The sequence below is a fragment of the Oncorhynchus keta genome, chromosome 2 (genome assembly GCF_023373465.1).
Source record: "Oncorhynchus keta strain PuntledgeMale-10-30-2019 chromosome 2, Oket_V2, whole genome shotgun sequence".
NCBI lineage: Eukaryota > Metazoa > Chordata > Actinopteri > Salmoniformes > Salmonidae > Oncorhynchus > Oncorhynchus keta.
In genome coordinates, this window is record NC_068422.1 from 24,835,573 (window position 1) to 24,860,779 (window position 25,207).

Genomic DNA, 25,207 nt, shown 5'->3' on the forward strand with positions numbered 1-25,207 from the left:
TTGCTCAAACTGTGGCTCAACTTACTCCATGGCCATTGGCTCAACTTACCCCAAGGCAAACCATTTATATTAGCCCACAAGGATTAACTTTCATGCTAGGTTTAGGACCTCATATTGATGCTTATAGAGACCCCAACTGATGTATAGAACAATCTCAAAATGTACTTTGGTTAAGATACAAGCATCATGAAACCTCTAGAACAATACATTAATTTGACTTGTTGAAAACAAAATTGGGACCTAACTAGCTTACTTACCACTTTTCCCATGTGGTTTCTTCCTTCACAGACTCTATGATATGATGACCTCTTCCTAAATATTTGGTCAAATTATTACATTTGTGTATGGTGTCCTAGAAACAAGGGATGGCTCAACTTACCACACTCTCCCCTACTACTATTTCACTCCAACAGTCATGAATCACTATGATAGGAACCACACATTGGCAGTGGCACTATATTGTCAAGTATTTCATTATTTTTTAGAAATAGCATTGGATGAGAATCTACACTTAAGACTGATTACTCACCTACTGTCTCCTGGATCTCGTCCTGATTGGTCAACAGGTCCCCCTCAGCAGTGACCAGAGAGTCAGATGTTTTGCGGAGTGTCTCCACAGCAGTCTGACGACCAGTGGTCTGATTTTGTAGAGCCTGACCATGACAAACACAGGCAGACAGAAGATTAGACAGTCAACATGTCTAACAGACAAACCACACCGCTCCATATAGATATATCAATAAACTCCAGCTATATCTTTATTACAATGCTGTAATTATTCAGATTTAAAGCTGGAGACAAATATTTTGTAAAAGCATCTAAAAACAAATCGTGTTATTCAAACACTCAAATACTAGAACTCCACTACTGTAACTTTCCATATACCTGACTGGTTGCACTCAGGGGGAAACGTAGCATTTCCCTGACATAAACTACATTCTTGAGTTTTAGGCGCCTCTAATCTTCTATATCTATGAGCCACTGCAATACAACTCCATAGAGAGATGTAATGGAACATGACTTTACTCCCACACTCTCTCTCTCTCTACACTACATACTGTTGTTGCAAGCCAGCTTGACTCAGAGAGTACTGCAGGGACATCATCTATTAAAGGATACTAGGCATTCTCTACACCTCTGTCCAGTCCAACTCCAATCGTAACCCCCCCACCCCCACCTCAAAGGCATACGCAAGAAAATGTACGAATGGTTAGGATATTCATGTCTTGGGGACTGCTTTGAGGTTTGAATTTGGACCTAAAAATAGCAGTGTTGTTTTAAAGTGAGTGGAAACACTGTATATGGAGAGGGAAGTTTGAAGCGGTGTAATGACCTCTAAACCCATTCACTTCTCAGAGCCGTCAGTGAGTAAACTCTGAAAAAAGGCTGTTCTGTAAACAGCTATACCTCCACTTGCCCTCCTCTAGCCCGGAGTCTGTTACACTGTGGTAATGTGCTTTGTCTGGATAAAACTCATACTGTTTGGTGAGATTTCATTTTTTTGTCATACCTTGGTGTCCTCCAGCTGTTTCTGTAGGGTTTGAGGGTCGGCAGCGATGGCCTCAGACTGTTGCCTTCTGGCTTCCTCCGCTGAGTTGTTGAGCCACTTCAGGAGACCAGCGGTTGAGTCCTCGTACTTCTTGTACTTGTCCACCACATCTTTGAGGTTGTTGCCGAGCTCATTGCACTGAAAGAAATTAGTTGTGATGTTGATCGCTGTGGAAGTTACTAACTTGGAATGCATGCAGTATTACTGCCTACTCTTTTCTGTATCTCAACCTATAGAAAAGCTGGACAGCAATATATAATAAGAGAGCTTTTCATCTGAATTGTTTTTAAGATGAACAGTTACACAAAGTCAACCTTTGCCTCTCAGTATGAGAGTGAACCAGTGTTGTGATACAGAACAATGACTCATTTGCTTTCATTTTGATTAAACAGAAATGCTTCCACCGTGTGGTGAGAGTAGGATATTACATCCATTAAAAAAAACATTCAATCAGCCTGAGATGTGTGTCACTCAGTGTTCACTGTACTGATTTAAATGGGTAGGCCTTCTGGTGTTACCAAGGTGGTTCAGTGAACAACATGCATGTGATCAGTAACCTTGCTGAAGACTTTGAGACTAGGCTTTAGTCCAGCGGGCTAAATCAGTCTTGTGGTACTGGTATATGAAGTTTACCTGAGAGTGCAGGGCTTTGTAACGGCCAGCAACCGAGTCCAGCTTATCCTTTACAGTAGCGCAGGTTCCAGTGGTATCCACCTCCAGCTGGGCATCTTTCCCCTTAGGGTCCATGCGTCCACAAGCTTTCGCCACGTCCAGCACCTTCTGCCCTGACATGGTGATGAACCGCAGGTCCCCCTTGTGGGAGATGACATCCTCAGAGAAGCTCTTCTGTCTCTGGAGCTTCTCTGTGAGGATGTTCAGAGTTCCAGCGGGGGCTCCCAGCTCCCCCACCTCCCCCTCGGCCTGCTGCAGCCAGCCCTCAAACTCCTCACAGTCTCCTTGGAACTTATTCAGCTCCTCCTGGACCTGGACCACCTGCTTCATCTGCTGTTCTGCCTGGGTAAGGGAAGCGTCGTACCGACCCTTCAACTCCTGGATGTCCATCTGCAGCTTGTCTTTCTCCCTGGAGGACAGGGCATGGGCCTGGTGGTCCAGCAGAGCCTGGGCTGACTGGGTGGCCATGATCATGTCCTGCTGCTGGGACAGGATCTCCTGGTGATGAGCCTGGAAGAGGAGAGAGTCCACTCAAATTCCAAAAGCTTTATTGTCAAATTGACATAGTATGAAAAATTGCCACATGAAAAACCTACAACACTGATATTTAACACAACGGGACAAGATATGAAATTAAAAAATAAAAGTGAAAATATTGCATTTAAGTATTGGTTAACTCTTGAGGTTCCTAGGGTCTCCACCGAGCTAGGAAAATCTGCTTTCAGTTTTAATGGGCTCTATTTCAAAATACATTTTTACATGTATTATTATTTTTTATTTTACCTTTATTTAACTATGTTTTATTTTTATTTTTTAATGACGGCCTACACCGGCCAAACCCGGACGACGCTGGCCAATTGTGCGCTGCCCTATGGGCCTCCCAATCATGGCCGGATGTGATACAACCTGGATTCAAACCAGGGTAACTGTAGTGACGCCTCTAACACTGAGATGCAGTGCCTTAGACCGCTGCGCCACTTGGAAGCCCAAAACGATGTTCTGGTGTCATTCAGGCACTTTGAAGTATTGACTGGGGACTTATTTGTTGAGGAATGTAACTGTTTTTCTGGGTGATATGTGATGTTTTATTTGTGCTTCCCATGACTATGTTTTTGTATATATATAAATACAGTTGAAGTCAGAAGTTTACATACACCTTAGCCAAATACATTTAATCTCAGTTTTTCACAATTCCTGACATTTAATCCTAGTATAAATTCCCTTTATTAGGTCGGTTAGGATCACCACTTTATTTTAAGAACGTGAAATGTCAGAAAAATAGTAGAGAGAATGATTTATTTCAGCTTTTATTTCTTTCATCACATTCCCAGTGGGTCAGACGTTTACATACACTCAATTAGTATTTGGTAGCATTGCCTTTAAATTGTTTAACTTGGGTCAAACGTTTCGGGTAGCCTCCACAAGCGTCCCACAATAAGTTGGGTGAATTTTGGCCCATTCCTCCTGAAAGAACTGGTGTAACTGAGTCAGGTTTGTAGTCCTCCTTGCTCGCACACGCCTTTTCAGTTCTGTCCACATATATTCTATAAGATTGAGGTCAGGGCTTTGTGATGGCTACTCCAATACCTTGACTTTGTTGTCCATTTTGCCACAACTTTGGAAGTATGCTTGGGGTCATTGTCCATTTGGAAGACCCATTTGCGACCTATCTTTAACTTCCTGACTGATGTCTTGAGATGTTGCTTCAATATATCCACGTAATTTTCCCTTCTCATGATGCCATCTATTTTGTGAAGTGCACCAGTCCCTCCTGCAGCAAAGCACCCCCACAACATGATGCTGCCATCCCCGTGCTTCACGGTTGGGATGGTGTTCTTAGGCTTGCAAGCCTCCCCTTTTTCCTCCAAACATAACGATGGTCATTATGACCAAACAGTTCTATTTTTGTTTCATCAGACCAGAGGACATTTCTCCAGAAAGTACAATCTTTGTCCCCATGTGCAGTTGCAAACCGTAGTCTGGCTTTTTTATGGCGGTTTTGGTTTCCTTCCTGAGTGGCCTTTCAGGTTATGTCGGTGTAGGACTTGTTTTACTGTGGATATAGATACTTTTGTACCTGTACCTTTGCTGTTGTTCTGGGATTGATTTGCACTTTTCGCACCAAAGTACCTTCATCTCTAGGAGACAGAACGCGTCTCCTTCCTGAGCGGTATGACGGCTGTGTGGTCCCATGGTGTTTATACTTGGGTACTATTGTTTGTACAGATGAACGTGGTACTTTCAGGTGTTTGGAAATTGCTCCCCAGGATGAACCAGGTGGAGGTCTACAATTTTTTTCTGAGGTCTTGGCTGATTTCTTTTGATTTTCCCATGATGCCAAGCAAAGAGGCACTGAATTTGAGGGTAGGCCTTGAAATACATCCACAAGTACACCTCCAATTGACTCAAATGATGCCAATTAACCTATCAGAAGCTTCTAAAGCCATGACATAATTTTCTGGAATTTTCCAAACTGTTTAAAGGCACAGTCAACTTAGTGTATGTAAACTTCTGACCCACTGGAATTGTGATACAGTGAATTATAAGTGAAATAATTTTTCTGTAAACAATTTTAGGGAAAATGACTTGTGTCATGCACAAAGTAGATATTTTGTCATGCACAAACTATAGTTTGTTAACAATAAATTTGTGAAGTAGTTGAAAAACGAGTTTTATTGACTCCAACATAAGTGTACTTCCGACTTCAACTGTGTGTATATATATATATATATATATATACATACATACACATATATACACATATACATACATACATACATACATACATACATACATACATACATACATACATACATACATACATACATACATACATACATACATACATACAAAAACCTATATATATATATATATATATATATATATAAAAAGAAAAGAATAAGGAAAGGTCAATGCAGCTATTAGAAAAAGGGACCTGAGCCTTGTGTAACAACAAGCCACTATGAATCAAGCACCACCAGAGAGAATAGCTTAATTTACCTTGACCCTATCATATTGCTTGTCCAGGTCCAGTTCTGGGGTCTTCTCTGTAGCCTGTCTGCCAGTGTCGTTATCTGTAGTCTGGAGAGCGTTTCCATTGTTTCCATTGGGGTCATCATCCTCTCCCAGAATGTTCTTGGCTGAGGTCTTCGATGGCAAAGGCATGTTCCCGTTCTGTTTGCCCATATGGTCTGTCTGATCGACCCCCATCCCTTTCTCATTCCCTATGTTGTTGATCCAGTCCAGCAGACCCTCGATCTTGTTCTTACTCTCCTCAAACTGCTCAACAACAGCCTCCTAAACAGGTAGAATATAGCGAGTTAGTTGGCTAAATTATATGATTAAATAGATAACTATACATTTTGTACATTTATATATTATTTTAATAAGTAAGCAATCATCAAGCTGAATAACATAACTAATTTTATTTGTCTTTAAGCAGATCTATCTTTTCCTGTAAACCACCTACAATAGAAAGTTTAACTGTCATGATTCAGATTTGCACCGAGTCATGGTATATGGATAATGTTGATGCATGCAAAATGTAATATGTTTTCCAACCTTCTCAGTCTCCTGTTTGATAGCAGTAGTCACAGACTTCTCCACGTCTTTCCTTGACTCCTCGGCCCGTTGGTTGATGAGTTTGACCTTGCTCTTGGCGTCCTCCAGCTTGCTCTCGATGGCAGCGATCTGATCTGGGGTCAGCATAGACCGGTTCTCATCCAGGAACTTCTTGGTGCTACTGATGACCTCATTCAAGGCACTGCCGTTGGTCAGGATGTCTTTCTGCAAGGCCTGGACATTTAATATTTAACACACAGAGATGCAGACACAGGCACAGAAAGCATGATAACAGAAATGTTAGGTGATAAATTAGTGAACCCATCAAACAAGATTCAGTATAATAGCAATACATGTGTAACACAATGTGCATAATTGTGTACACGATAAATGTGTAGCAATGACATCATACTTAAAATAAAATAATGTAGCCAATGTAGCCATACATACATAGTTCAGATGCAATTCATTTATTAGAACCAACATTTCGTCAACAAGCTACTGTACTGTACCTGATGCTCTTTCTGGACCTGCTGCAGGTCTTCCACACTCTCTACACTCTTGGCCTGCTGCTGCTGGCCTATCAGACAGTTCTCTGTATTGGTCAGGTTGTCACACAGCTCCTGCAACTTGTCTGAGAACTCCTTCTGTTTCTCCACCAAGCACTGCACACACCAGAGAGCAATGTTGCAATGTTACAATGTTACACTCCTCCCAACAGCATACACTACATAGTAGGCATTAATCATACTGGACGTTCGTAGATAGTCAACCCCTGGTGACAATGGTCTGAGTATGCTGTAAACATGCTAGCCACTCAACAGGCCAGCATTCTGACATGATAAAGAAAGTGGCTTTAGTAGAGAGGAATAGGACATTTGTTCCCAAGTGTGTTAGTGCTGAGGTTGGTTGAGAAAAACGTTCCCACACTGAAGATGCCTTTGGAGTTTGTCTCTGGAGTTTAGAGTGTAAAGGTGTGTTGAAGCCTGTGAAACGTGAACACGACCAGGAGAAAGGTTAGCGTTTGGCAGTGGTCAAGCAATGGTCTTTTTGGTGTTAATAAAATAAACATGCAAGAGACTAACTTCTAATTAAAACACATTCAAAACATTACAAATATATACACATGATAAATCTGACTTAATGAATTCTAGTGACGTTATTATTTTATATATATTCTAAAATATATATCATGACCATAATTTGTTTATGTAGCTATAAAATACACACACAGCCACACTTCACTTCAACCAATACATTTTCATAGTTTTCTCAACAAACTGAAATCGACTCTTTCCAAGGTGCAATGGCCCTAAGCCCAGTCATTTGGGTCCAAACCTTCTGCTGACTCTCATTCTCGCTGATCTCCAGCTGGAGTTGAAGGGTGCGTCTCTGATTGGCCACCCTCTCCATCTGATCCTTAATTGCCCTCTGGGTGGCGCTGAGAGACTTGAGGAGGTGCCTGCTCTGGGCTGGGCTCAGGAACTGGGCATGCTCTGAGACAAAGTACTGGGTGTCAAACGCAGTGTCCTCCAGATGCCTCTGGGTCCCTAACACATTAGTCTCCATGTCCTAGAAACACAGACATGGGTCATGGAAGGGGGCTGAACCAATCAACATAACTCATTGGATGTATAAATGTAAACCATAATATCTTATGTCATTGGTTAATTCTAGGGAAAAACCACAAACTTTTAATTTAGTTTCATATAACCTTACAATACTGTGTATTTTATTCATATATACTTCAAATACACTACTGCAGGTGAATAAGGAACATAAGGAGAATAAGGTATGAAAAGATACCTCAATATTCTGGATCATTTCTTTCACTGTGTTCACGTCATATGTGTTCATGATGTCTAGGTTGTAGGTCATCTCAGAGTTGTCATGAATACAGCCTGATAGTTGATTAAGGGTACTGAGGAGCTCCTGGTATGTTGACTCCAAATTGGCCTGAAAAACACAGTTCACACAATAAGGATTCATTTCATTTACTTTGTATTTATTGCAGTTCAGTAACATCATTTCCTAGATCACAACAATGAGAAACAAACACTGACCTTTCCTTTATCAATAGCCTGCATTAGAACGTAATTCCTTTCTGCAGACATTTGGCAAACGTCTGCAAATGCTGGCTGCAACTCTCGAAAGGCTGAAGCCAGATCTTGGTGGATATGCGTGGGAATGAGTTCATTAGCAGACTTTAACAGCTGCTTGGCTATGTCCAGATCTCTGGTTAGAAAGCTAGCCAGTGTAGACAGATGTGCTTCCAACAACTAGAAACAGAAGTGGGTGAATGTTGAGACAGATGCTCATGCAAGGAGGGGACAAAATGTAAGTGGCTAGAAAGTACCGAAGGTGCCACATTCTTTCAGGGATGCATTGTTATTATAATGTATTCAAGCCGTTCTATGGTGCATTTAAGTATATGTGATACAAACCTGAGATTCCTCCAGCTGACTGTGTAACTCCTCCATGTTGTTACTCAGAGAGCCCTGCTTGGATGACGAGTCGTTCCTGATCTCCACTACAACATCTGCATGATCCTGAAGTCTACCAACACACTCCAGATAATCCTGGGTGGAGTACTGTTTCTGAAAATACATAAAATACATGATATATATGAATAATCTCAAATAAATACACGTCATATACATGAGTATTAGTTATTTTATATGCATTTATATGAGTATATGCATTTATATGAGTTTTGAACATAAAACTTACCCTGACTGCTCCAGCATTGCCTGCGTCTGAAATGGTTTCAACCTCAGTAGATTGATATAGGTCAAGACCTTCCATGGGATCTGCCACGGCACCTTCAGCCTCATCGGACGAGTCCTCTTCCTGGATGATCTCCAGGTTGCGTGGCCTGTCCTCATCAGGAGCACCCCCCAGAATACTGTTCAAGGCTCCAATCACATCTCTGAGCATGGCAGGGTCTTGGCTTGAGGATACACTTTGAAGAACCTGCTGAAACTGAATCTGGATCATATCAGATGGAGGTGTTTCTTCATGGGGTGGTTTCCCTCCATCCAGACTAGTTTTACCTGAACGGAGAGCCTCATGCTTCAACAGATCCTGGACTATTACTGGACTATTACTTTTCATAAGCCCAGGAGCTGCATCTGTCTCACTACCAAAATCACCAGAACCTCTTCCATGGGACTGTGGATTGTCCTGTATCAGGTTGATGATGCCCTCCAATGCTTGGGTCTCAGCCTTTTGTAATTCATCGACATCTGCCCCCTCCACTCTCATTCTTACCAGCTCACCTAAACCGGACCTTTGAGCACTATAGATGGCCGACGCAGGTGGTGGGACACTATCAGGTGTCATGAAGTCTGGTTGAACATCAACAGTCATCAGATGGGTATGATTCTCATCAGCAACGCATAGATTTAGCCTATTTGCATCCTGTGTAAGATCTGACCCCAGGCCAGGCTCTTTACCCTTTACCAGATGCTGTGAGGTCATTTCTGATGTTGAGGGGGTATTGGAGGAAGAGTCTGGTTGAACAATAGCAGCCATCGGCTGGGGATGATTCTCAACTGCACCACATTCATCTTGTTTAACAACTGATCTCATACCTGGCTCTGTTGCCTTTAATGGATACCCTTGGAACATTTCTGATGCTGATGACGAACTTGTATCGGGAAACTTCTCAGACACAACTGAGTTACATTTGCCAGTACCTGTCTGTCCTGTCTGTGATGACTTGCACACAGTGGGTGAATCGGCTTGATCAGTAATCTGTGAGACACTACCATCAGATGAATCTTCTTGTCTCCCTGAGGATGGTGTGCTGTCATCACCCCTGCTTGATTCAACCCTGTCATTAGCTTTAGCGTTAATATTAGCATTTGAATTTGACAGATGTTTATGAGTCAGTGTCAGATCCGGGGTAATTCTGCTAGATATCACTTTAGTGGGAGCAGTTTCTAACTGCTCTTGATCACTGACATCATAGCTGTCATTATTGTCACAGTGTGTTTCTATGATCAGTACACTGGATACAATAGCTAAATCAGAGGAGTTACTCAACTGCACTGGAGTCTTTTTTTGATCTGTTGGCTTAGTCTGACTGTACCCGTTCTGAGAGGATGTAGGCTTGATATCGCCACCAATATCCCCATCTGACTTCACTAGCAGTTGCTGAGGTGACACAGTGCTAAACGAGGAAAGTCCATCACTGTTTATTACCATTTTATCCACATTGACACCCACGACTGCGGACACTGTGCTTGTAACATCGCTTGACAAATCTCTCAGTGATGAGCTATCTATTCTCTGATCTGACTCCTTGACTAGCTGGCTAGCTGGCGGCTGAATTGCGTTCAACACATTCTCCATTTTCCTTTCATCAGACAACAGATCACTATGTGATGAGCAGGACACGCCCGAGTCACTCTGAACAGGACTGACAGTCTGGTTCCCCATTATCTCACGGTATCCTGCTCCCAGCTGCCCATCACCCGGAGTGAAGCCGATTGCCTCACAGGACAGATCTGTGCCTCTCCTCAGAGAACTGTTACCATCTTTCTCTGTCTGTCTCACCTCTTTAGCCTGGGCCTGAGGAGCTCCGCTATCTCCACTATCGCTCAAACTGAGAGAGTTTGATCTGTTTGACAACATGTCATTGTGGATGGAATTTCTAGACCCAGGGACCATGTCTGACAGCGGACTGTGAGGAGCCTGTGAGGAACCATCATCCCTTAATAAAGATGATGTGTCAGGTTGATGGATGACATGTTCCCCTGTTACCTGATCTGACAGGATAGGTGATAGGATCTGTCTACATACAGGCCCATGACTAATGGTGAACGAAGGTATTAAGGACTTCTGGGAATCGCAGTTCTGTTCTCTGTTTCCTTCCGCATCCACATCTTCTGATGCATGTCTATTCCTATTCTCTTTACCTTCTTCCCCATTGACATCCTCATCAGGGGCATCAAGAACCAAAACCGCCACCTTTTTGTCTGTTTGATGTTGACATATATTCTCGGCCTCATTGTTGTTTATGAGGCCCAGACTCTGGGAATAAGAAATGCTGTGCATGCAGTTTCTATCAGGGTCGATGATTGCGTTGTGTACAGGGTCTGAGTGAAGGATCTTTTCAGCCAAATCATCATCAATCATCCCTGAATCCAGCGCTTCATTTACACGAATAGTGCATCCAGACTTGGAGTCATATACACCACCCAACAGGCTCTGCTGTTCCATGATCTGCAGGGCTATCTGGGAGGATATGGAGCCTCTAGACACAGCTTCTTTCAGGGTTGCCACTGTGCTTCTCTCATCACCTAAAACCTCTCCCTTGTGGAGCTGCAATGCCAGCACTTCTAACACAGTCTCCTCATCCACAAGGCCCTTATCAAGAGCTGCATCAAGGTCATAGCGTTTCCCAGAGATGATGTCCAAAATACCACCCTCCTCTAGTTGGGCTCTGAGAAGGTGGATCGCAAAGCCTCTCTCATCTTCATTGTCCCATGCTTCTTCCTCAGTGCATGGAAACTCTGTGGATGTGTCAAGGGTGTCTGCCAATAAAGTGGACAATGGAGATGATTCAGATTTTGTGTTCTTGTCTGTCTCACAGCCAGGTGTATTTGTGGGACGTTGTGGGGAATCTTGTGCACCCGGTGGCAGTTTCAGGCCTGTGTCTTTCACTGAGCACAAAGTAGAGCTTTTCAATATGTGTTGTGTGGCTGAACCTCCATTAAAAGTCCCTTTAGGTTGATTATCTGAAGCAACATCTGTTTCTGAATCAATTTGAATTGATGTTGGGCTTGTGCGCATTGTGTTTTCTTGATCGATTCTGTCAGGCAAAACACAAATTTCAGATGTGTGCTGCCTGGTATTTTTTTTAGAGTCAATAGATATGGATGATTCGTCTGTGAAATTGTGTACTATCTCCCTTATGGAATGTTCTACATTATTTTCAGAGCTAGAATATTCCTTTTCTGCTGTCACGCATTTGGAATTCTGCGCAGCTGAGGGGAAACTTGTGTCTGTGTCATTCACCGAGCACAATCTTTGGTGGGTTGACCTTTCCAAAATGACTTGGGTGGCTGAACCTTCCTTGAAAGTGAAAGTCTCTTTTGGTTGATTATCTGAAGAGGAGTTTTTTAAATCAAACTCCAATGGTTCTGGGCTTGTGTTATTAGTGGTCTTTAGATAGATGCTATCACACAAAACACTTCTTTCAGAATCAGGTTGTCTGGTACAATTTTCAGAGCTAGATGATTTATCTGTAAAACCTTGTACTAGCGCCCTTTTGCAGTCCTGTGCACATGAGGGCAAGCTAATATCTGTGTCATTTACAGAGCATGATCTAGGGGTTCTGCTTTTCAAAATGGTTTGTGTGGCTGAACCTCCATTGAAAGTCTCTGTTGGTGTATCTGAAGCTACATGTGAGGTTTCTACATCAATGTCAAAGGGTACTAGACTAGTGTTGTTTGTCCTCTTCTTCTTCTTTTTCTTCTTCTTAAAAACACTTGCTTCAGAATCAACTGAGCCGGATCTAGGAGTTGAGCTTGCCAAAATGGTTTGTGTGGGTGATCCTCCATTGGCTGTCTCTTTTGATTGATTATCTGTTTCTAATTTCATTTCAATTAGTGCTAGGCTTGTACTGGTAGAACTAACCTCGACAGATGCTTCCACTGTGAGGCCTTGTGCCACTGTCCTTTGGGAATCCTTGGCACCTGATGACAGGCTCATGTCTGTGTCATTCACTAAGCACAATCTAGGAGGAGCTGAGGTTTCCAATATAGTTTGTGTTTCTGAAACTGCGTTGACAGTCTCTTTTGGTTGATGATCTGAAGCCATTTCTGAAGTTTCTACATCAATTTCAAATGACAATGGGCTTGTGCCCTGTCTGTTCTTTTGATAAATGCTATTAGACAAAACATTGGCTTTAGAATCATATTGACCAGCATTCATTTCAGAATGAACAGCTACAGATGCTTCCTCTGCGACATGTTGAGCTAGCAAGCTCATGTCTTTGCCAATCACTAAGCATGATTTAGTAGGGGATGGGCTTTCCGACATGGCTTGTGAGGCTGATTCTCCTTTTGGTTGATTATATAAAGCTATATCTGAGGTTTCTAAACCAATTTCAACGGATGATGGGCTTGCATTATTTTGATCAATTCCATCAGACAAAACACTTGTATCAGAATCATGCTGTCTGGTATTCTTATCAGAGCCAGATAACTCTTCTGTGAAATCTTGTGCTAGCATCCTTTTTCCAACCTGTGCACCTGAGAGCAAGCTCATGTCTGTGACATTTACCAAGCACGATTTGTGAGAGTTTTGTGTGGCTGAAATTCCATTGAAAGTCTCTTTTGGTTGATTATCTGAGGTTTCTACATCAATTTCAATGGGATTTATACGTATTGTGTTATTTTGATAGATGCTTATTTCAGAATCCGGCTGTGTGGTATTGTTTCCATAGCCAATAGCTGAAGCAGACTCCTCTGTTCCATCTTGGGCTAGCACCATAAACACATTATTAGAAAAGGCTTTATTGTCAGATTGATTATAATTTGACTTATCCTCCCTGAAGAAACTGGATGTGTGATGGTCTTTCATTGCGCCATCTGTTTCCTCGTTAATGTGCAAATATCCAAAATTCTCAGTATTGCTTTCAAACGAGATCTCTGAAACTTCAGAAATGTCTTCTTTTAAAGAAATATCCACAAAAGCGGCCTTACCAAGTGCAGTGTTTTGTAGCTGGTTTTCAGATGTCTCTACTGAAATGTTAACTAAAAGTTCAGCCATTTTAGTCAACTGTCCATCGAATATTAAAAGCCTTTGTCCGGATTTTGGATCCATGTAACTATTCAACATGAGGTATGAGATAAATAACAGTTTTGCCTCGATGGGAGATGGGGCATTTATGTTCTCATCATCATTCTCAATATCATCTGTAGGGCGATGGGATCCTCCAATCTGAAGCTCCCTCAACATCAGCCAGCTAGAAAATCTATCATTAAGGTCATCAACATCAGGAAAAACATCTGGTATTTCAATGGTTTTCAACACCTCTGCTGTATGTGTGTCAATTAAACCATTTTGAGTAGCAGAGTTAATATCCACTACCTCTGAGTCTTCTGCTATGTAAAGGGCAGCTATCTTCTGTCTATTGCTGAGCAGTTTGAATGCCAGCTGATTGGTGATGATTTCATGCTGCAGAGAGGTAGACACGGTCAAGATTTCACCAGAGTGAGGCCATAAAAGTCCCATGAACCCCTTCTGTTTCTCCAGCACCAAGAGTGCACCGCTAGAGCTCATCAAATCACACTGAACAGCCTCATCCACCGATAGCCTTTTGCCATTCTGAGGGTTCACTATGCCTCCATTTTGGGCCTGCTGGCTCAGTATCCCAGTGGCAGTGCCTTGATCGATCAAGCCTTCTGACAGGGCTTCCTCTACGGTGAGTTTACGGCCTGTTTTGGGATTGACGATACCACCTGCAAACAGCTGAGCTCCCAGCAGCCTCATCGTGGTCTGTCTGTCAATCAAGCCCTCATGAACCGCACTTAGTACACTAATCTCCCTCCCAGATGTCAACTCCATGTTTCCATTGTGGCTTTTCTTCACCGGCAGCAGTCGCAGTCCACTCTCCACATCAGCCACGCTCCTCTGCACCAGCTGGGTGAGCGAGACCTTCTCTGCCGTGCTGGGGTTGATCAGGTCCTTCCATGTGTCCTGTCTCTCCAAGAGCTTGACGTACAGATGGTCAGGGATCAGGCCAAACTGAAAGGCCCTCTCCAGGGTCAGTACATCACTCGTGTAGGACACCCTTAACCCACCTGTAGCCAGCTGGATCTCTATAACCTTCATGGCCAGGCGCTCAGAGATGGCCCCCTCTCTAACTGCTGCTATCACAGGGAGAGGTTCTGAGGAGTACAGTGGGCTCAGGATACACTGTTTGGCTTCGTTGAGCTCTCTGAGCTGCTTCCAGGTGGGCTCGTCAATGAGGTTGTGATGGAAAGCATCGTCCAGCTCCAGACACATCCTTAACTGAGGTAGAACGAGGCCAGAGGTGATGAGCTGAGCCTCCAGGAGACAGAACCCAGTGTAATGGTCGATCAGGCCGCTCTGAACAGAGCTAAACACAGAGTAGACCTCTACACTTCCAACTTCGAGTACCCCCTCAATGGTCTGAAACGCCTGTGGGAAAATACATTAAGCATGAGCAGACATATTCAACAACAAATTGTAAAATCCAAAATGTTATGATACAAATCATATAGTTGATTTATTATTGACAAATTGTCATAATTTATACTGTCTTCTAAAGCAAGGTGAAACATTTACTCACCCCTCAGACAAGCATGTGAATGTTAACAGTTCATATGCAAAAGTGCAAGGCTGTGTCAGCGTGATTCAACAGCAAGAAGAAGTAGACACACTACAGGCTGGCATGCATCTGGGGACAGAATATTCAGTATCTTGCAACACAAGAGAGCAAGTTAGACACAACACAACAAGGCTGTTATATTTGGTTGTTGGTGACCACCTGTAAGAATGAAAAGGAGATCACCAAAGCTTGCTTTCAATGATGTCTGTGAAAAGTCAGAATGAGGCTGGGTGACATGAAACACTCATGCTCCTAGAAATAGAAGCATGTTTACAGCATACTCAGTTTCACTGGGTTTTGAAGAAAAACCTACTTTCCCTTCTCTTGAGAAACCTACTTTCCCTTACAAGTCAACATAGTGTTTTTAAGATGACAATAAATGTGGCACAAGAGAAAACCTATCACACCATGCTAGAGTCCATTATGGGAAAAAGGGTTAGTCGTGCAGTTGAACAGTAGGTGGCACTTGTGCATAATTTCTCACACCACACTGTAAACCACCATCCAGTGGTTCAGAGATTAAGTCCAGTATCTAACCTGCTCGGTAGATGGCGTCTGATCAGAACACTGCTGGGAGAGATCACTGTAGGCCTGGTGGAGGGATTTCAGCTGCTCCTTGGCTTCCTGCTTCTCATCCTCAGTCATTCTGCAACTCAGGACATCAGAAGCATTTTAGTTCTCTTATCATAATCATATCATTAAATAATTTAAGGCATACAAAATATAATTTAAATAATTTAAGGCATACAAAATATAATTTAAATAATTTAAGGTGCAGAGAGACATGAACAAAAGTCCGCCTTAAAAACCTTACTGATATATGTTATGATAATTCAACTCACTTGTCACTGTGTTTAGTTAGCATCAGCTGTGTAGTCCTCAGTGCTTCTGCAATTTTCTCCTTCTTTGTTACCATTTCTTCCATTGAAACCTGAAATAACAATGGGTATACCTTATACATGTATATACATCTTACTGTTTATTCTGATCACTCGATATGCCACTTTGTAGCATCGTATTTGTCACAATAATATACACTGACTTTTCACAAAAAGTCAGGTTTGGGTTTGTGCTATATTTTAAACTCAGATATCCAGTTCCTGATTTTCATTCATTTGATTTGCACAGAAATATTTATGTGGTTTGTTTTTCTTTTCTTATCATATAGTAATCAGTTAAAATAACTAGTGCCTAGAGGTTTTCCTGACTACGTGAACCTATCCAGGAGAAACCAGGTCAAAGCAAGTCAGACTGGGGCACAGACATTTCCTCACTGGTCAAATGTTCATGAAAAACTCACCCTGATCAAAAGATCATTTTCTAAGAGAAACTGTGCATCCACAATGTAATGCTTTTCAATGTAAAGCCCATTAAATAATTGTATGCAGAAAAATGGCTTTTCATTTGAATCCATATAAAAAGAGTTAATGGTGCAAAATGTTCGGTCCCTGCATATTAAAGACAATTACATGTTCAAGGAGTATTTATAATCAAGTTATATTGAAATACTAGAATGCTTATGTAACTGTGTCATCTTTGTTTATATTGTGAGTTATGGGTATAATTACAAAAGCCCTGAGGAGTCACAAGGACGACAGAGACCATGGGCTAATGATTCAAACTTGGGGGAAATCATTTTATGCTCATATTCAGATGTAAGGGATTGACCCGAACTTATATCACATATTTGTAATAGGGTGAAGAAATAATTAGAGAGTATCAAAAGCATTGTCTTTATTAGAACGATGCACATACAGTAACAGTGAAAGGTTGTGCGACTTTTTGATTTTATTGCATATTCTTGAAATTGAGCACGACCATCAGTATATAAAATGCTATTTTTGCATGACAGGTTATACACACATAATTGTGGGCGTAATGATATACTGTATACAATGACAATATGCAAACAACAAATATACAGGAAATGAAACCGTAAAGTGACAGTAAATGCATGTTTGCACACAGTATTTACCTGGGGCTTTCTAGAGGCCTCTGTGCTGGCTTTACCATCTTTGCTCTGGCCAGGTTTCACACTGGACATCCAACCTAACAGCTTGCTAACTTTATCACCATGCTCTTTCTTCTCCTCATCAACAGATCTCTAGGATTTGAGGAAAGAATTTCAAAAAGGCGGTTAGGATCAGAGTTTTTAAATCAGGAAATGGGGTTATGCAGACATTCAACAACAGATAAACCTCTAAGTAGACCCCCAGCCATATTTCTGACCTCTATTTGGACAATGAACAGTTTAAGCTTGCAACATACAAATCAGTGTTTGATTTATGAAGTTTATTGCCATGTGGATCATGATGTTTACATGTTATGACAGTTGGCGATAAAAAAACTGCAATTGTTCATCATTGACTTTACACATCATGCTAAAAGCATAATTCATCCCTGATTTAATGAACTCCATATTCATAATTTAATTAACATTCATATAATTCCAAGTCAAATCAAATTCACACATAATGAATTATTTATTATTTTAAGTGTAGAACATTTCAGTCCAAGAACTTGATTGAGTCAGCCTTTGTTGTGTCAATCAAATATTCTGTTTTCCCTATTTACAAGCCATGGAGAACCAAATACTGGTCACTCAAATGTGACGATAGGTCCATACATATTGGAAAGACGACTTAGCCCCAACACTAAGAACCTTTGTCGTCTCCAGTAGCCTGAGCCCAGTGTGGCCGTCATAAACACCCTTTTCCAGGGCCTCCATGAATGAGATTTTCCTCTTCGTCTTTGGGCAGGTGAGGCTTTTTGGGGAAGACTTCTCATCTTTCAGGAATGAGGCAGTGGCTTTGTCAACCAGGAAACTCTGAACAGCCTCATCCAGTGAGATTCTTTCATGAGTCTCTGGGTTGATCAGTCCTCCAGTCAGGAGCTGGAATTCCAGGCATCGAAGGCCCACGTCTTTGGGGAACAGGTTCTCCTGAATGGCCTGAGCTACACTCAAGGTCTTTGCTGTCTGGGGATGGATGATGCCATAGTAGGCTTGCTCACACTGTTGGAGCTGGCGGGCAAACGTCTCATCTAGGAGACCTCTACGCAAAGCTTCGGTGACTGTGGCTTTCTCCCCAGAAGCAGGGTCACAGATGCCCCCGGTGCATGCCTGGGCCTCCAGCAGCCTCAGTGCAGTGAGTCTATCGATAAGGCTCTGCTGATGTCCCTGGAGAATGGTCACCCTTCTCTTTTGAGTGACATCCCACAGACCAGCCAACGGGCTGTTAGCGTCCGGAACAACTACCATTCTTGAAAGGATAAGGTCTGCCAGCTCGTAGACGCTGATGAGCCCACTCCGATAACTTACCAGTTCTGTCATTTCAAGGAACTTTAGATCTAAGGCAGTTTCGATGCAAAGCTGCCGTCCACTTTTGAGATCTGTGATGACGTGTAAAGGGCTTTCGTTGACATCGACAGTGGACTTTTCCTGCCATTCACTGTCCTGCTGAGACAGAAACAGGTAGGTCAACTTATCGATGTGGTTGCCCTTAAAGGCTTGGTATGTGGACATTTCCATACCAGAAGCACTGTTGATGACTGATACTCTGTGACAACTGGAGAAGGAGAAACTGGAGAGATCCTTGTCACCAAAAGGCAGGAGATAGACACCACCATCTGTGTCATACAAACAAGTTTTCAGTAGTTCACAGTAGTAGGCCTTCTGTCCTGAATCAGGTTTGTGGAAGCCTTTGGGGTTGCTGACTGGGTCGTACAGACTCTGTAAGGTAGCTTTGTTCAAGAGACCCTGATCAACAGCCATGTTAAGGGGCACCCTAACACCAATCACTGGGTGAACTAATCCTCCAGTGGCTATCTGGGCCTCAATGATCTTCTTTCCTTTGAGCCTGTCAACAATCCTTTCCTCCATGGCCTGAAATACAGACAATGTTTTACTGCCATGGACATAACCAGTGGCTGCTTTTTCAGCATCCATCAGTTTGTCTTTCAGATCTAACCCAACAATGCCGTTCTCCAGAGCAGCTTGAACCGAGAGGGTTTGTCCAGTTAAAGGATCTATAACACAGCCAGTTGCAGCCTGTGCCTCCATATACTCAATAGCATATGTCTTAGCTAAAAGGCCTTTCTCTGCAGCCTCCAAGAAGGATATCTTTTTCTTGCTTGACTCCAAGTAGATTCCGGCAATAGCAGTGGGTTTGCTGATGAACTGAACGAGTGATGCTTGGACTTCTTCTAATGTGACAAGGCCAGTTTCTAATTTCTGCAAAATTTCTCTATCCAAAAACTTGGTTTTGATCAACTTCCTGATACTGATACTGCCTCTGTGTCCTTGGAGCTTTGGGGAAAAAGGAAGGGTTGTTGTCTCACTCTGCTTCAAACTACTGTCTTTTGACATAGAGGCTAAATGAGATGCTTTGGATGACATGTCTTTGACATTATATGAGCTTGTGTTAGTGGTGCTTATAACACTTGGACTTTTCCCTGCCTGACCATCCAGAGACACTAACTTTTTTGTTATTGCCATCACTTCCGTTTTTTGTCTTTGGTTCTTAGCAATCAAATTCTGAGACTGTTTTTGCTGGACTGTTGTAGTCTGCACAGTAGAATCATTTGTTTTCGAAATTGTTTGATTCTGTAAACTGCTTTGATTGCTGACTATTTCCATTTTGCCTCTCTTCACTCTTTGCAGTTTTTCCAGTACTTTGTCTTTCTCCGCTGTTGCTATCTGTTGGCATAAGATGTGAATAATCATTACATATAGAAAATACCTTGAGATCATTTATCCTTGCTTATTGAGTGAAGGAAATGAGCTCAACAAATGAAATATCATTATTATTATTAATTTGTCATACAAATATGCATTTAAATTATGTATGGTTTATTTTCTACAAATATCATGCACGTTTTTGATGAATGTAAAAAAATATATATATTATAGTCATGGATATATACCTCTGAGGACACTTTTATTTTGATAAGCTCCTCCTCCAGATTGCGGTTTGCCTCTTCATATGATGACACCATTTTCTGTGTTAACAAAAGCTCAGTCTTCAGTTTGGTGACCTCATTGCCTTTGTCACACTTATGATTGGTATGACTTGTAGTCTCCACTTCCTTTAGAGTCCTACGTTCAGTCTTAATTGTGACCTCCAGCTTCAAGACCTTTTCCTGAAGACCTCTGACCTCCTTAGCATAGGAAACAACCTGCTCGTTGAGGGATCTTGCTTCCTTTTCCTTTATTCCTAGTTTCTGCTCATTGTCTGTCAACATTTGTTTGAGCTTTGTGATCTCTTTTGAATTTTCCTTATGAATGTTTTGCAGCTGAGTAATGCTAGAGTTAAGTTGCATTTTCTCTCTATCTAATTGAGCAATTTGAGATTTTGCTTTCAGCAGGTCATGGCTAATAGTGGTTCTCTCATTTTGCACTTGCTCCATTTTAATACAAACCTTGTCTAATTCTTGTTGAGCTTCCTGCTTTAATTTCAAAGTGCTCTCATTGAATGTTTTGGTTTGACTTGTAGTCTCCACTTCCTTTACAGTCCTATGTTCAGTCTTAATCGTGACCTCCAGCTTCAAGACTTTTTCTTGAAGACCTCTGACTTCCTTAGCATAGGAAACAACCTGCTCATTGAGAGATCTTGCTTCCTTTTCCTTTACTCTTAGTTTCTGCTCACTGTCTGTCAACATGCGTTTGAGCTTTGTGACCTCTTTAGAGTTTTCCTTATGAATGTTTTCCAGCTGAGTAATGCTAGAGTTATGTTGCATTTTCTCTCTGTCTAATTGAGCAATTTGAGATTTTGCTTTCATCAGGTCATGGCTAATAGTAGTTCTCTCATTTTTCAATTGATCCATTTTAATACGTAGCTCATTTATTTGTTGTAGATCATCCTGCTTTAACTTTAAAGTGCTCTCATTTAATGTTTTCAACTGTGTAATTTCTTGCTGGAAAAACTTGGTGTTATTCTCTGCTAATTCTGTACTGTGTGAATGTTCTCTGGGTTTCTGCTCCAATTCCAGTTTGATATTAGACTCCTGTAATGCATGCATTTGACTCATTTCCACCTGTACTAACTGCAGCTGTCTCTCATATCCCTGTTTTTGCAGTTCAAGTTTGCTTTTCAAGTCCTCCAGCATCCCCTTACAGTTCACAAGTTGGTCTTCCAGCTTCTGGGACTTCAGCAGCAGGGCTGAACTTTCTGTTTGTTTTCGCTTGACCTCCTTTTGGGCTTCATCCAGCTTTCCCTTGAGAATGGTGAGGTCAGATGCCAACGAAAGGGATTTCTCTTTGGCTACACTTCTCTCCCTCTGAAGGACATTGATTTCCTGTTTGAAACTTGATGAAGATTTGTCAGAGCTGGCGGTGATTTCTTTTATTTTCAACCTACTCTTCTGAATATCTGCCTCGAACTCTTTGACTTTAGACTGGCTGAATTTCCATTCCTGGGTCATTTGAATTAATTCATCTTTTGTTCTTCTCAGGGCAGAATTCGTCTCTTCGAGTTCTGCTTCCAAGGTAACAAGTTTTTGGTCAGCCATTGTCTTGTCCTGTTGAAGGGCACTAGTTTCCTGCTTCATATTCACTGTCATTTCCTCCAGCATCTGCTGACAGTTCTCAAGTTCGTCTTCCAGCTTCTGGGACTTCAGCTGCAGCGCTGAACTTTCTGTTTGCTTTCGCTTTACCTCCTTTTGGGCTTGATCCAGCTTTCCCTTGAGAATGGTGAGATCAGATGCCAATGAAAGGGTTTTCTCATGGGCTGCGCTTTTCTCCCTCTGAAGGACAGTGATTTCCTGTTTGACAGTTGATGAGGATTTGTCAGAGCTGGCAGTGATTTCTTTCATTTTCAATCTACTCTTCTGAAGATCTGCCTCGAACTCTTTGACTTTAGACTGGCTGATTTTCCCTTCCTGGGTCACTTTAATTAATTCATCTTTTGTTCTTCTCAGGGCAGAACTCATCTCCACAAGATCTGCTTCCAAAGTAACCAATTTTTGGTGGGAAATTATCTTGTCCTGTTGAAGGGCACGAGTTTCCTGCTTTATATTCACTGTCTTTTCCTCCAGCATCCGCTGACAGTTCTCAAGTTGGTCTTCCAGCTTCTGGGACTTCAGATGCAGGGCAGAACTTTCCGTTTGCTTTCGCTTTACCTCCTCTTCGGCTTCTTTCAGCTTTCCCTTGAGCATGGTGAGGTCAGATGCCAATGAAAGGATTTTCTCTTGGGCTATACATCTCTCCCTCTGAAGGACATTGATTTCCTGTTTGAAACTTGATGAGGATTTGTCAGAGCTGGCAGTGATTTCTTTAATTTTCAACCTACTCTTCTGAAGATCTGCCTCAAACTCTTTGACTTTAGACTGGCTGATTTTCCCTTCATGGGTCACTTTAATTAATTCATCTTTTGTTCTTCTCAGGGCAGAATTCCTTTCTTCGAGTTCTGCTTCCAAGGTAACCAGTTTTTGGTCAGCTACTGACTGGTGCTTTTGAAGGGCACTAGTTCCCTGCTTTACATTCAGAGTATTATCCTCCAGCATCCGCTTACAATTCTCAAGTTGGTCTTCCAGCATCTGCGACCTCAGCTGCAGCGCTAAACTTTCCGTTTGCTTTTGCTTGACCTCCTTTTGGGCTTGATCCAGCTTTCCCTTGAGCATGGTGAGATCAGACACCAACGAAAGGGTTTTCTCTTGGGCTGCGCTTCTCTCCCTCTGAAGGACAGTGATTTCTTGCTTGAAACTTGATGAGGATTTGTCAGAGCTGGCAGTGATTTCTTTAATTTTCAACCTACTCTTCTGAAGATCTGCCTCAAACTCTTTGACTTTAGACTGGCTGATTTTCCCTTCCTGGGTCACTTTAATTAATTCATCTTTTGTTCTTTTCAGGGCAGAACTCGTCTCCTTGAGTTCTGCTCCCAAAGAAACCAGTTTTTGGTGAGCCATTGTCTTGTCCTGTTGAAGGGCACTAGTTTCCAGCTTCATATTCACTGTCTTTTCCTCCAGCATCCGCTGACAGTTCTCAAGTTGGTCTTCCAGTTTCTGGGACTTCAGCAGCAGGGCTGAACTTTCCATTTGCTTTTGCTTGCTCTCCTGTTGGGCTTCTTCCAGCTTTCCCTTGAGCATGGTGAGATCAGACACCAACGAAAGGGTTTTCTCTTGGGCTGTGCTTCTCTCCCTCTGAAGGACAATGATTTCCTGTTTGAAAGTTAATGAGGATTTGTCAGAGCTGGCAGTGATTTCTTTAATTTTCAACCTACTCTTCTGAAGATCTGCCTCAAAATCTTTGACTTTAGACTGGCTGATTTTCCCTTCCTGGGTCACTTTAATTAATTCATCTTTTGTTCTTTTCAGGGCAGAACTCATCTCCTTGAGTTCTGCTCCCAAAGAAACAAGATTTTGGTGAGCCATTGTCTTGTCCTGTTGAAGGGCACTAGTTTCCAGCTTCATATTCACTGTCTTTTCCTCCAGCATCCGCTGACAGTTCTCAAGTTGGTCTTCCAGTTTATGCGACTTCAGCAGCAGGGCTGAACTTTCCATTTGCTTTTGCTTGCTCTCCTGTTGGGCTTCTTCCAGCTTTCCCTTGAGCATGGTGAGATCAGACACCAACGAAAGGGTTTTCTCTTGGGCTGCGCTTCTCTCCCTCTGAAGGACAATGATTTCCTGTTTGAAAGTTAATGAGGATTTGTCAGAGCTGGCAGTGATTTCTTTAATTTTCAACCTACTCTTCTGAAGATCTGCCTCAAAATCTTTGACTTTAGACTGGCTGATTTTCCCTTCCTGGGTCACTTTAATTAATTCATCTTTTGTTCTTTTCAGGGCAGAACGCATCTCCTTGAGTTCTGCTTCCAAAGAAACCAGTTTTTGGTGAGCCATTGCATTGTCCTGTTGAAGGGCACTAGTTTCCAGCTTCATATTCACTGTCCTTTCCTCCAGCATCTGCTGACACTTCTCAAGTTGGTCTTCCAGTTTCTGGGACTTCAGCAGCAGGGTTGAACTTTCAGTTTGCTTTTGCTTGCTCTCCTGTTGGGCTTCTTCCAGCTTTCCCTTGAGCATGGTGAGATCAGACACCAACGAAAGGGTTTTCTCTTGGGCTGCGCTTCTCTCCCTCTGAAGGACAATGATTTCCTGTTTGAAAGTTAATGAGGATTTGTCAGAGCTGGCAGTGATTTCTTTCATTTTCAACCTACTCTTCTGAAGATCTGCCTCAAAATCTTTGACTTTAGACTGGCTGATTTTCCCTTCCTGGGTCACTTTAATTAATTCATCTTTTGTTCTTTTCAGGGCAGAACGCATCTCCTTGAGTTCTGCTTCCAAAGAAACCAGTTTTTGGTGAGCCATTGTATTGTCCTGTTGAAGGGCACTAGTTTCCAGCTTCATATTCACTGTCCTTTCCTCCAGCATCTGCTGACACTTCTCAAGTTGGTCTTCCAGTTTCTGGGACTTCAGCAGCAGGGTTGAACTTTCAGTTTGCTTTTGCTTGCTCTCCTGTTGGGCTTCTTCCAGCTTTCCCTTGAGCATGGTGAGATCAGACACCAACGAAAGGGTTTTCTCTTGGGCTGCGCTTCTCTCCCTCTGAAGGACAATGATTTCCTGTTTGAAAGTTAATGAGGATTTGTCAGAGCTGGCAGTGATTTCTTTCATTTTCAACCTACTCTTCTGAAGATCGGCCTCAAAATCTTTGACTTTAGACTGGCTGATTTTCCCTTCCTGGGTCACTTTAATTAATTCATCTTTTGTTCTTCTCAGGGCAGAACTCATCTCCTTGAGTTCTGCTCCCAAAGAAACCAGTTTTTGGTGAGCCATTGTCTTGTCCTGTTGAAGGGCACTAGTTTCCAGCTTCATATTCACTGTCTTTTCCTCCAGCATCCGCTGACAGTTCTCAAGTTGGTCTTCCAGTTTCTGGGACTTCAGCAGCAGGGCTGAACTTTCCATTTGCTTTTGCTTGACCTCCTGTTGGGCTTCTTCCAGCTTTCCCTTGAGCATGGTGAGATCAGACACCAACGAAAGGGTTTTCTCTTGGGCTGCACTTCTCTCCCTCTGAAGAACAATGATTTCCTGTTTGAAAGTTAATGAGGATTTGTCAGAGCTGGCAGTGATTT

General features: G+C 42.3%; 1 protein-coding gene across 23 annotated transcripts in view; it reads right to left on the bottom strand.

The window, feature by feature from the left end:
- The window catches only part of LOC118398431 (dystonin-like), a 200,198-nt gene that overhangs the window by 69,375 nt on the left and 105,616 nt on the right, over positions 1 to 25,207 (bottom strand). For 21 of the 23 annotated variants that reach the window (XM_052474136.1, XM_052474042.1, XM_052474064.1 and 18 more), the window contains 14 exons: positions 17,125 to 17,253; positions 15,992 to 16,080; positions 15,687 to 15,795; positions 8,513 to 14,959; positions 8,227 to 8,379; positions 7,846 to 8,061; positions 7,589 to 7,738; positions 7,121 to 7,354; positions 6,295 to 6,447; positions 5,783 to 6,016; positions 5,222 to 5,518; positions 2,183 to 2,731; positions 1,511 to 1,687; positions 530 to 653 (listed from right to left, as the gene is read on the bottom strand). In XM_052474136.1, the coding sequence (XP_052330096.1) occupies positions 530 to 653; positions 1,511 to 1,687; positions 2,183 to 2,731; positions 5,222 to 5,518; positions 5,783 to 6,016; positions 6,295 to 6,447; positions 7,121 to 7,354; positions 7,589 to 7,738; positions 7,846 to 8,061; positions 8,227 to 8,379; positions 8,513 to 14,959; positions 15,687 to 15,795; positions 15,992 to 16,080; positions 17,125 to 17,253 (9,061 nt within the window). The remainder of the gene's footprint in view (positions 1 to 529; positions 654 to 1,510; positions 1,688 to 2,182; positions 2,732 to 5,221; positions 5,519 to 5,782; positions 6,017 to 6,294; positions 6,448 to 7,120; positions 7,355 to 7,588; positions 7,739 to 7,845; positions 8,062 to 8,226; positions 8,380 to 8,512; positions 14,960 to 15,686; positions 15,796 to 15,991; positions 16,081 to 17,124; positions 17,254 to 25,207) is intronic. The other 2 variants (XM_052474046.1, XM_052474146.1) reach the window with 2 other exon arrangements.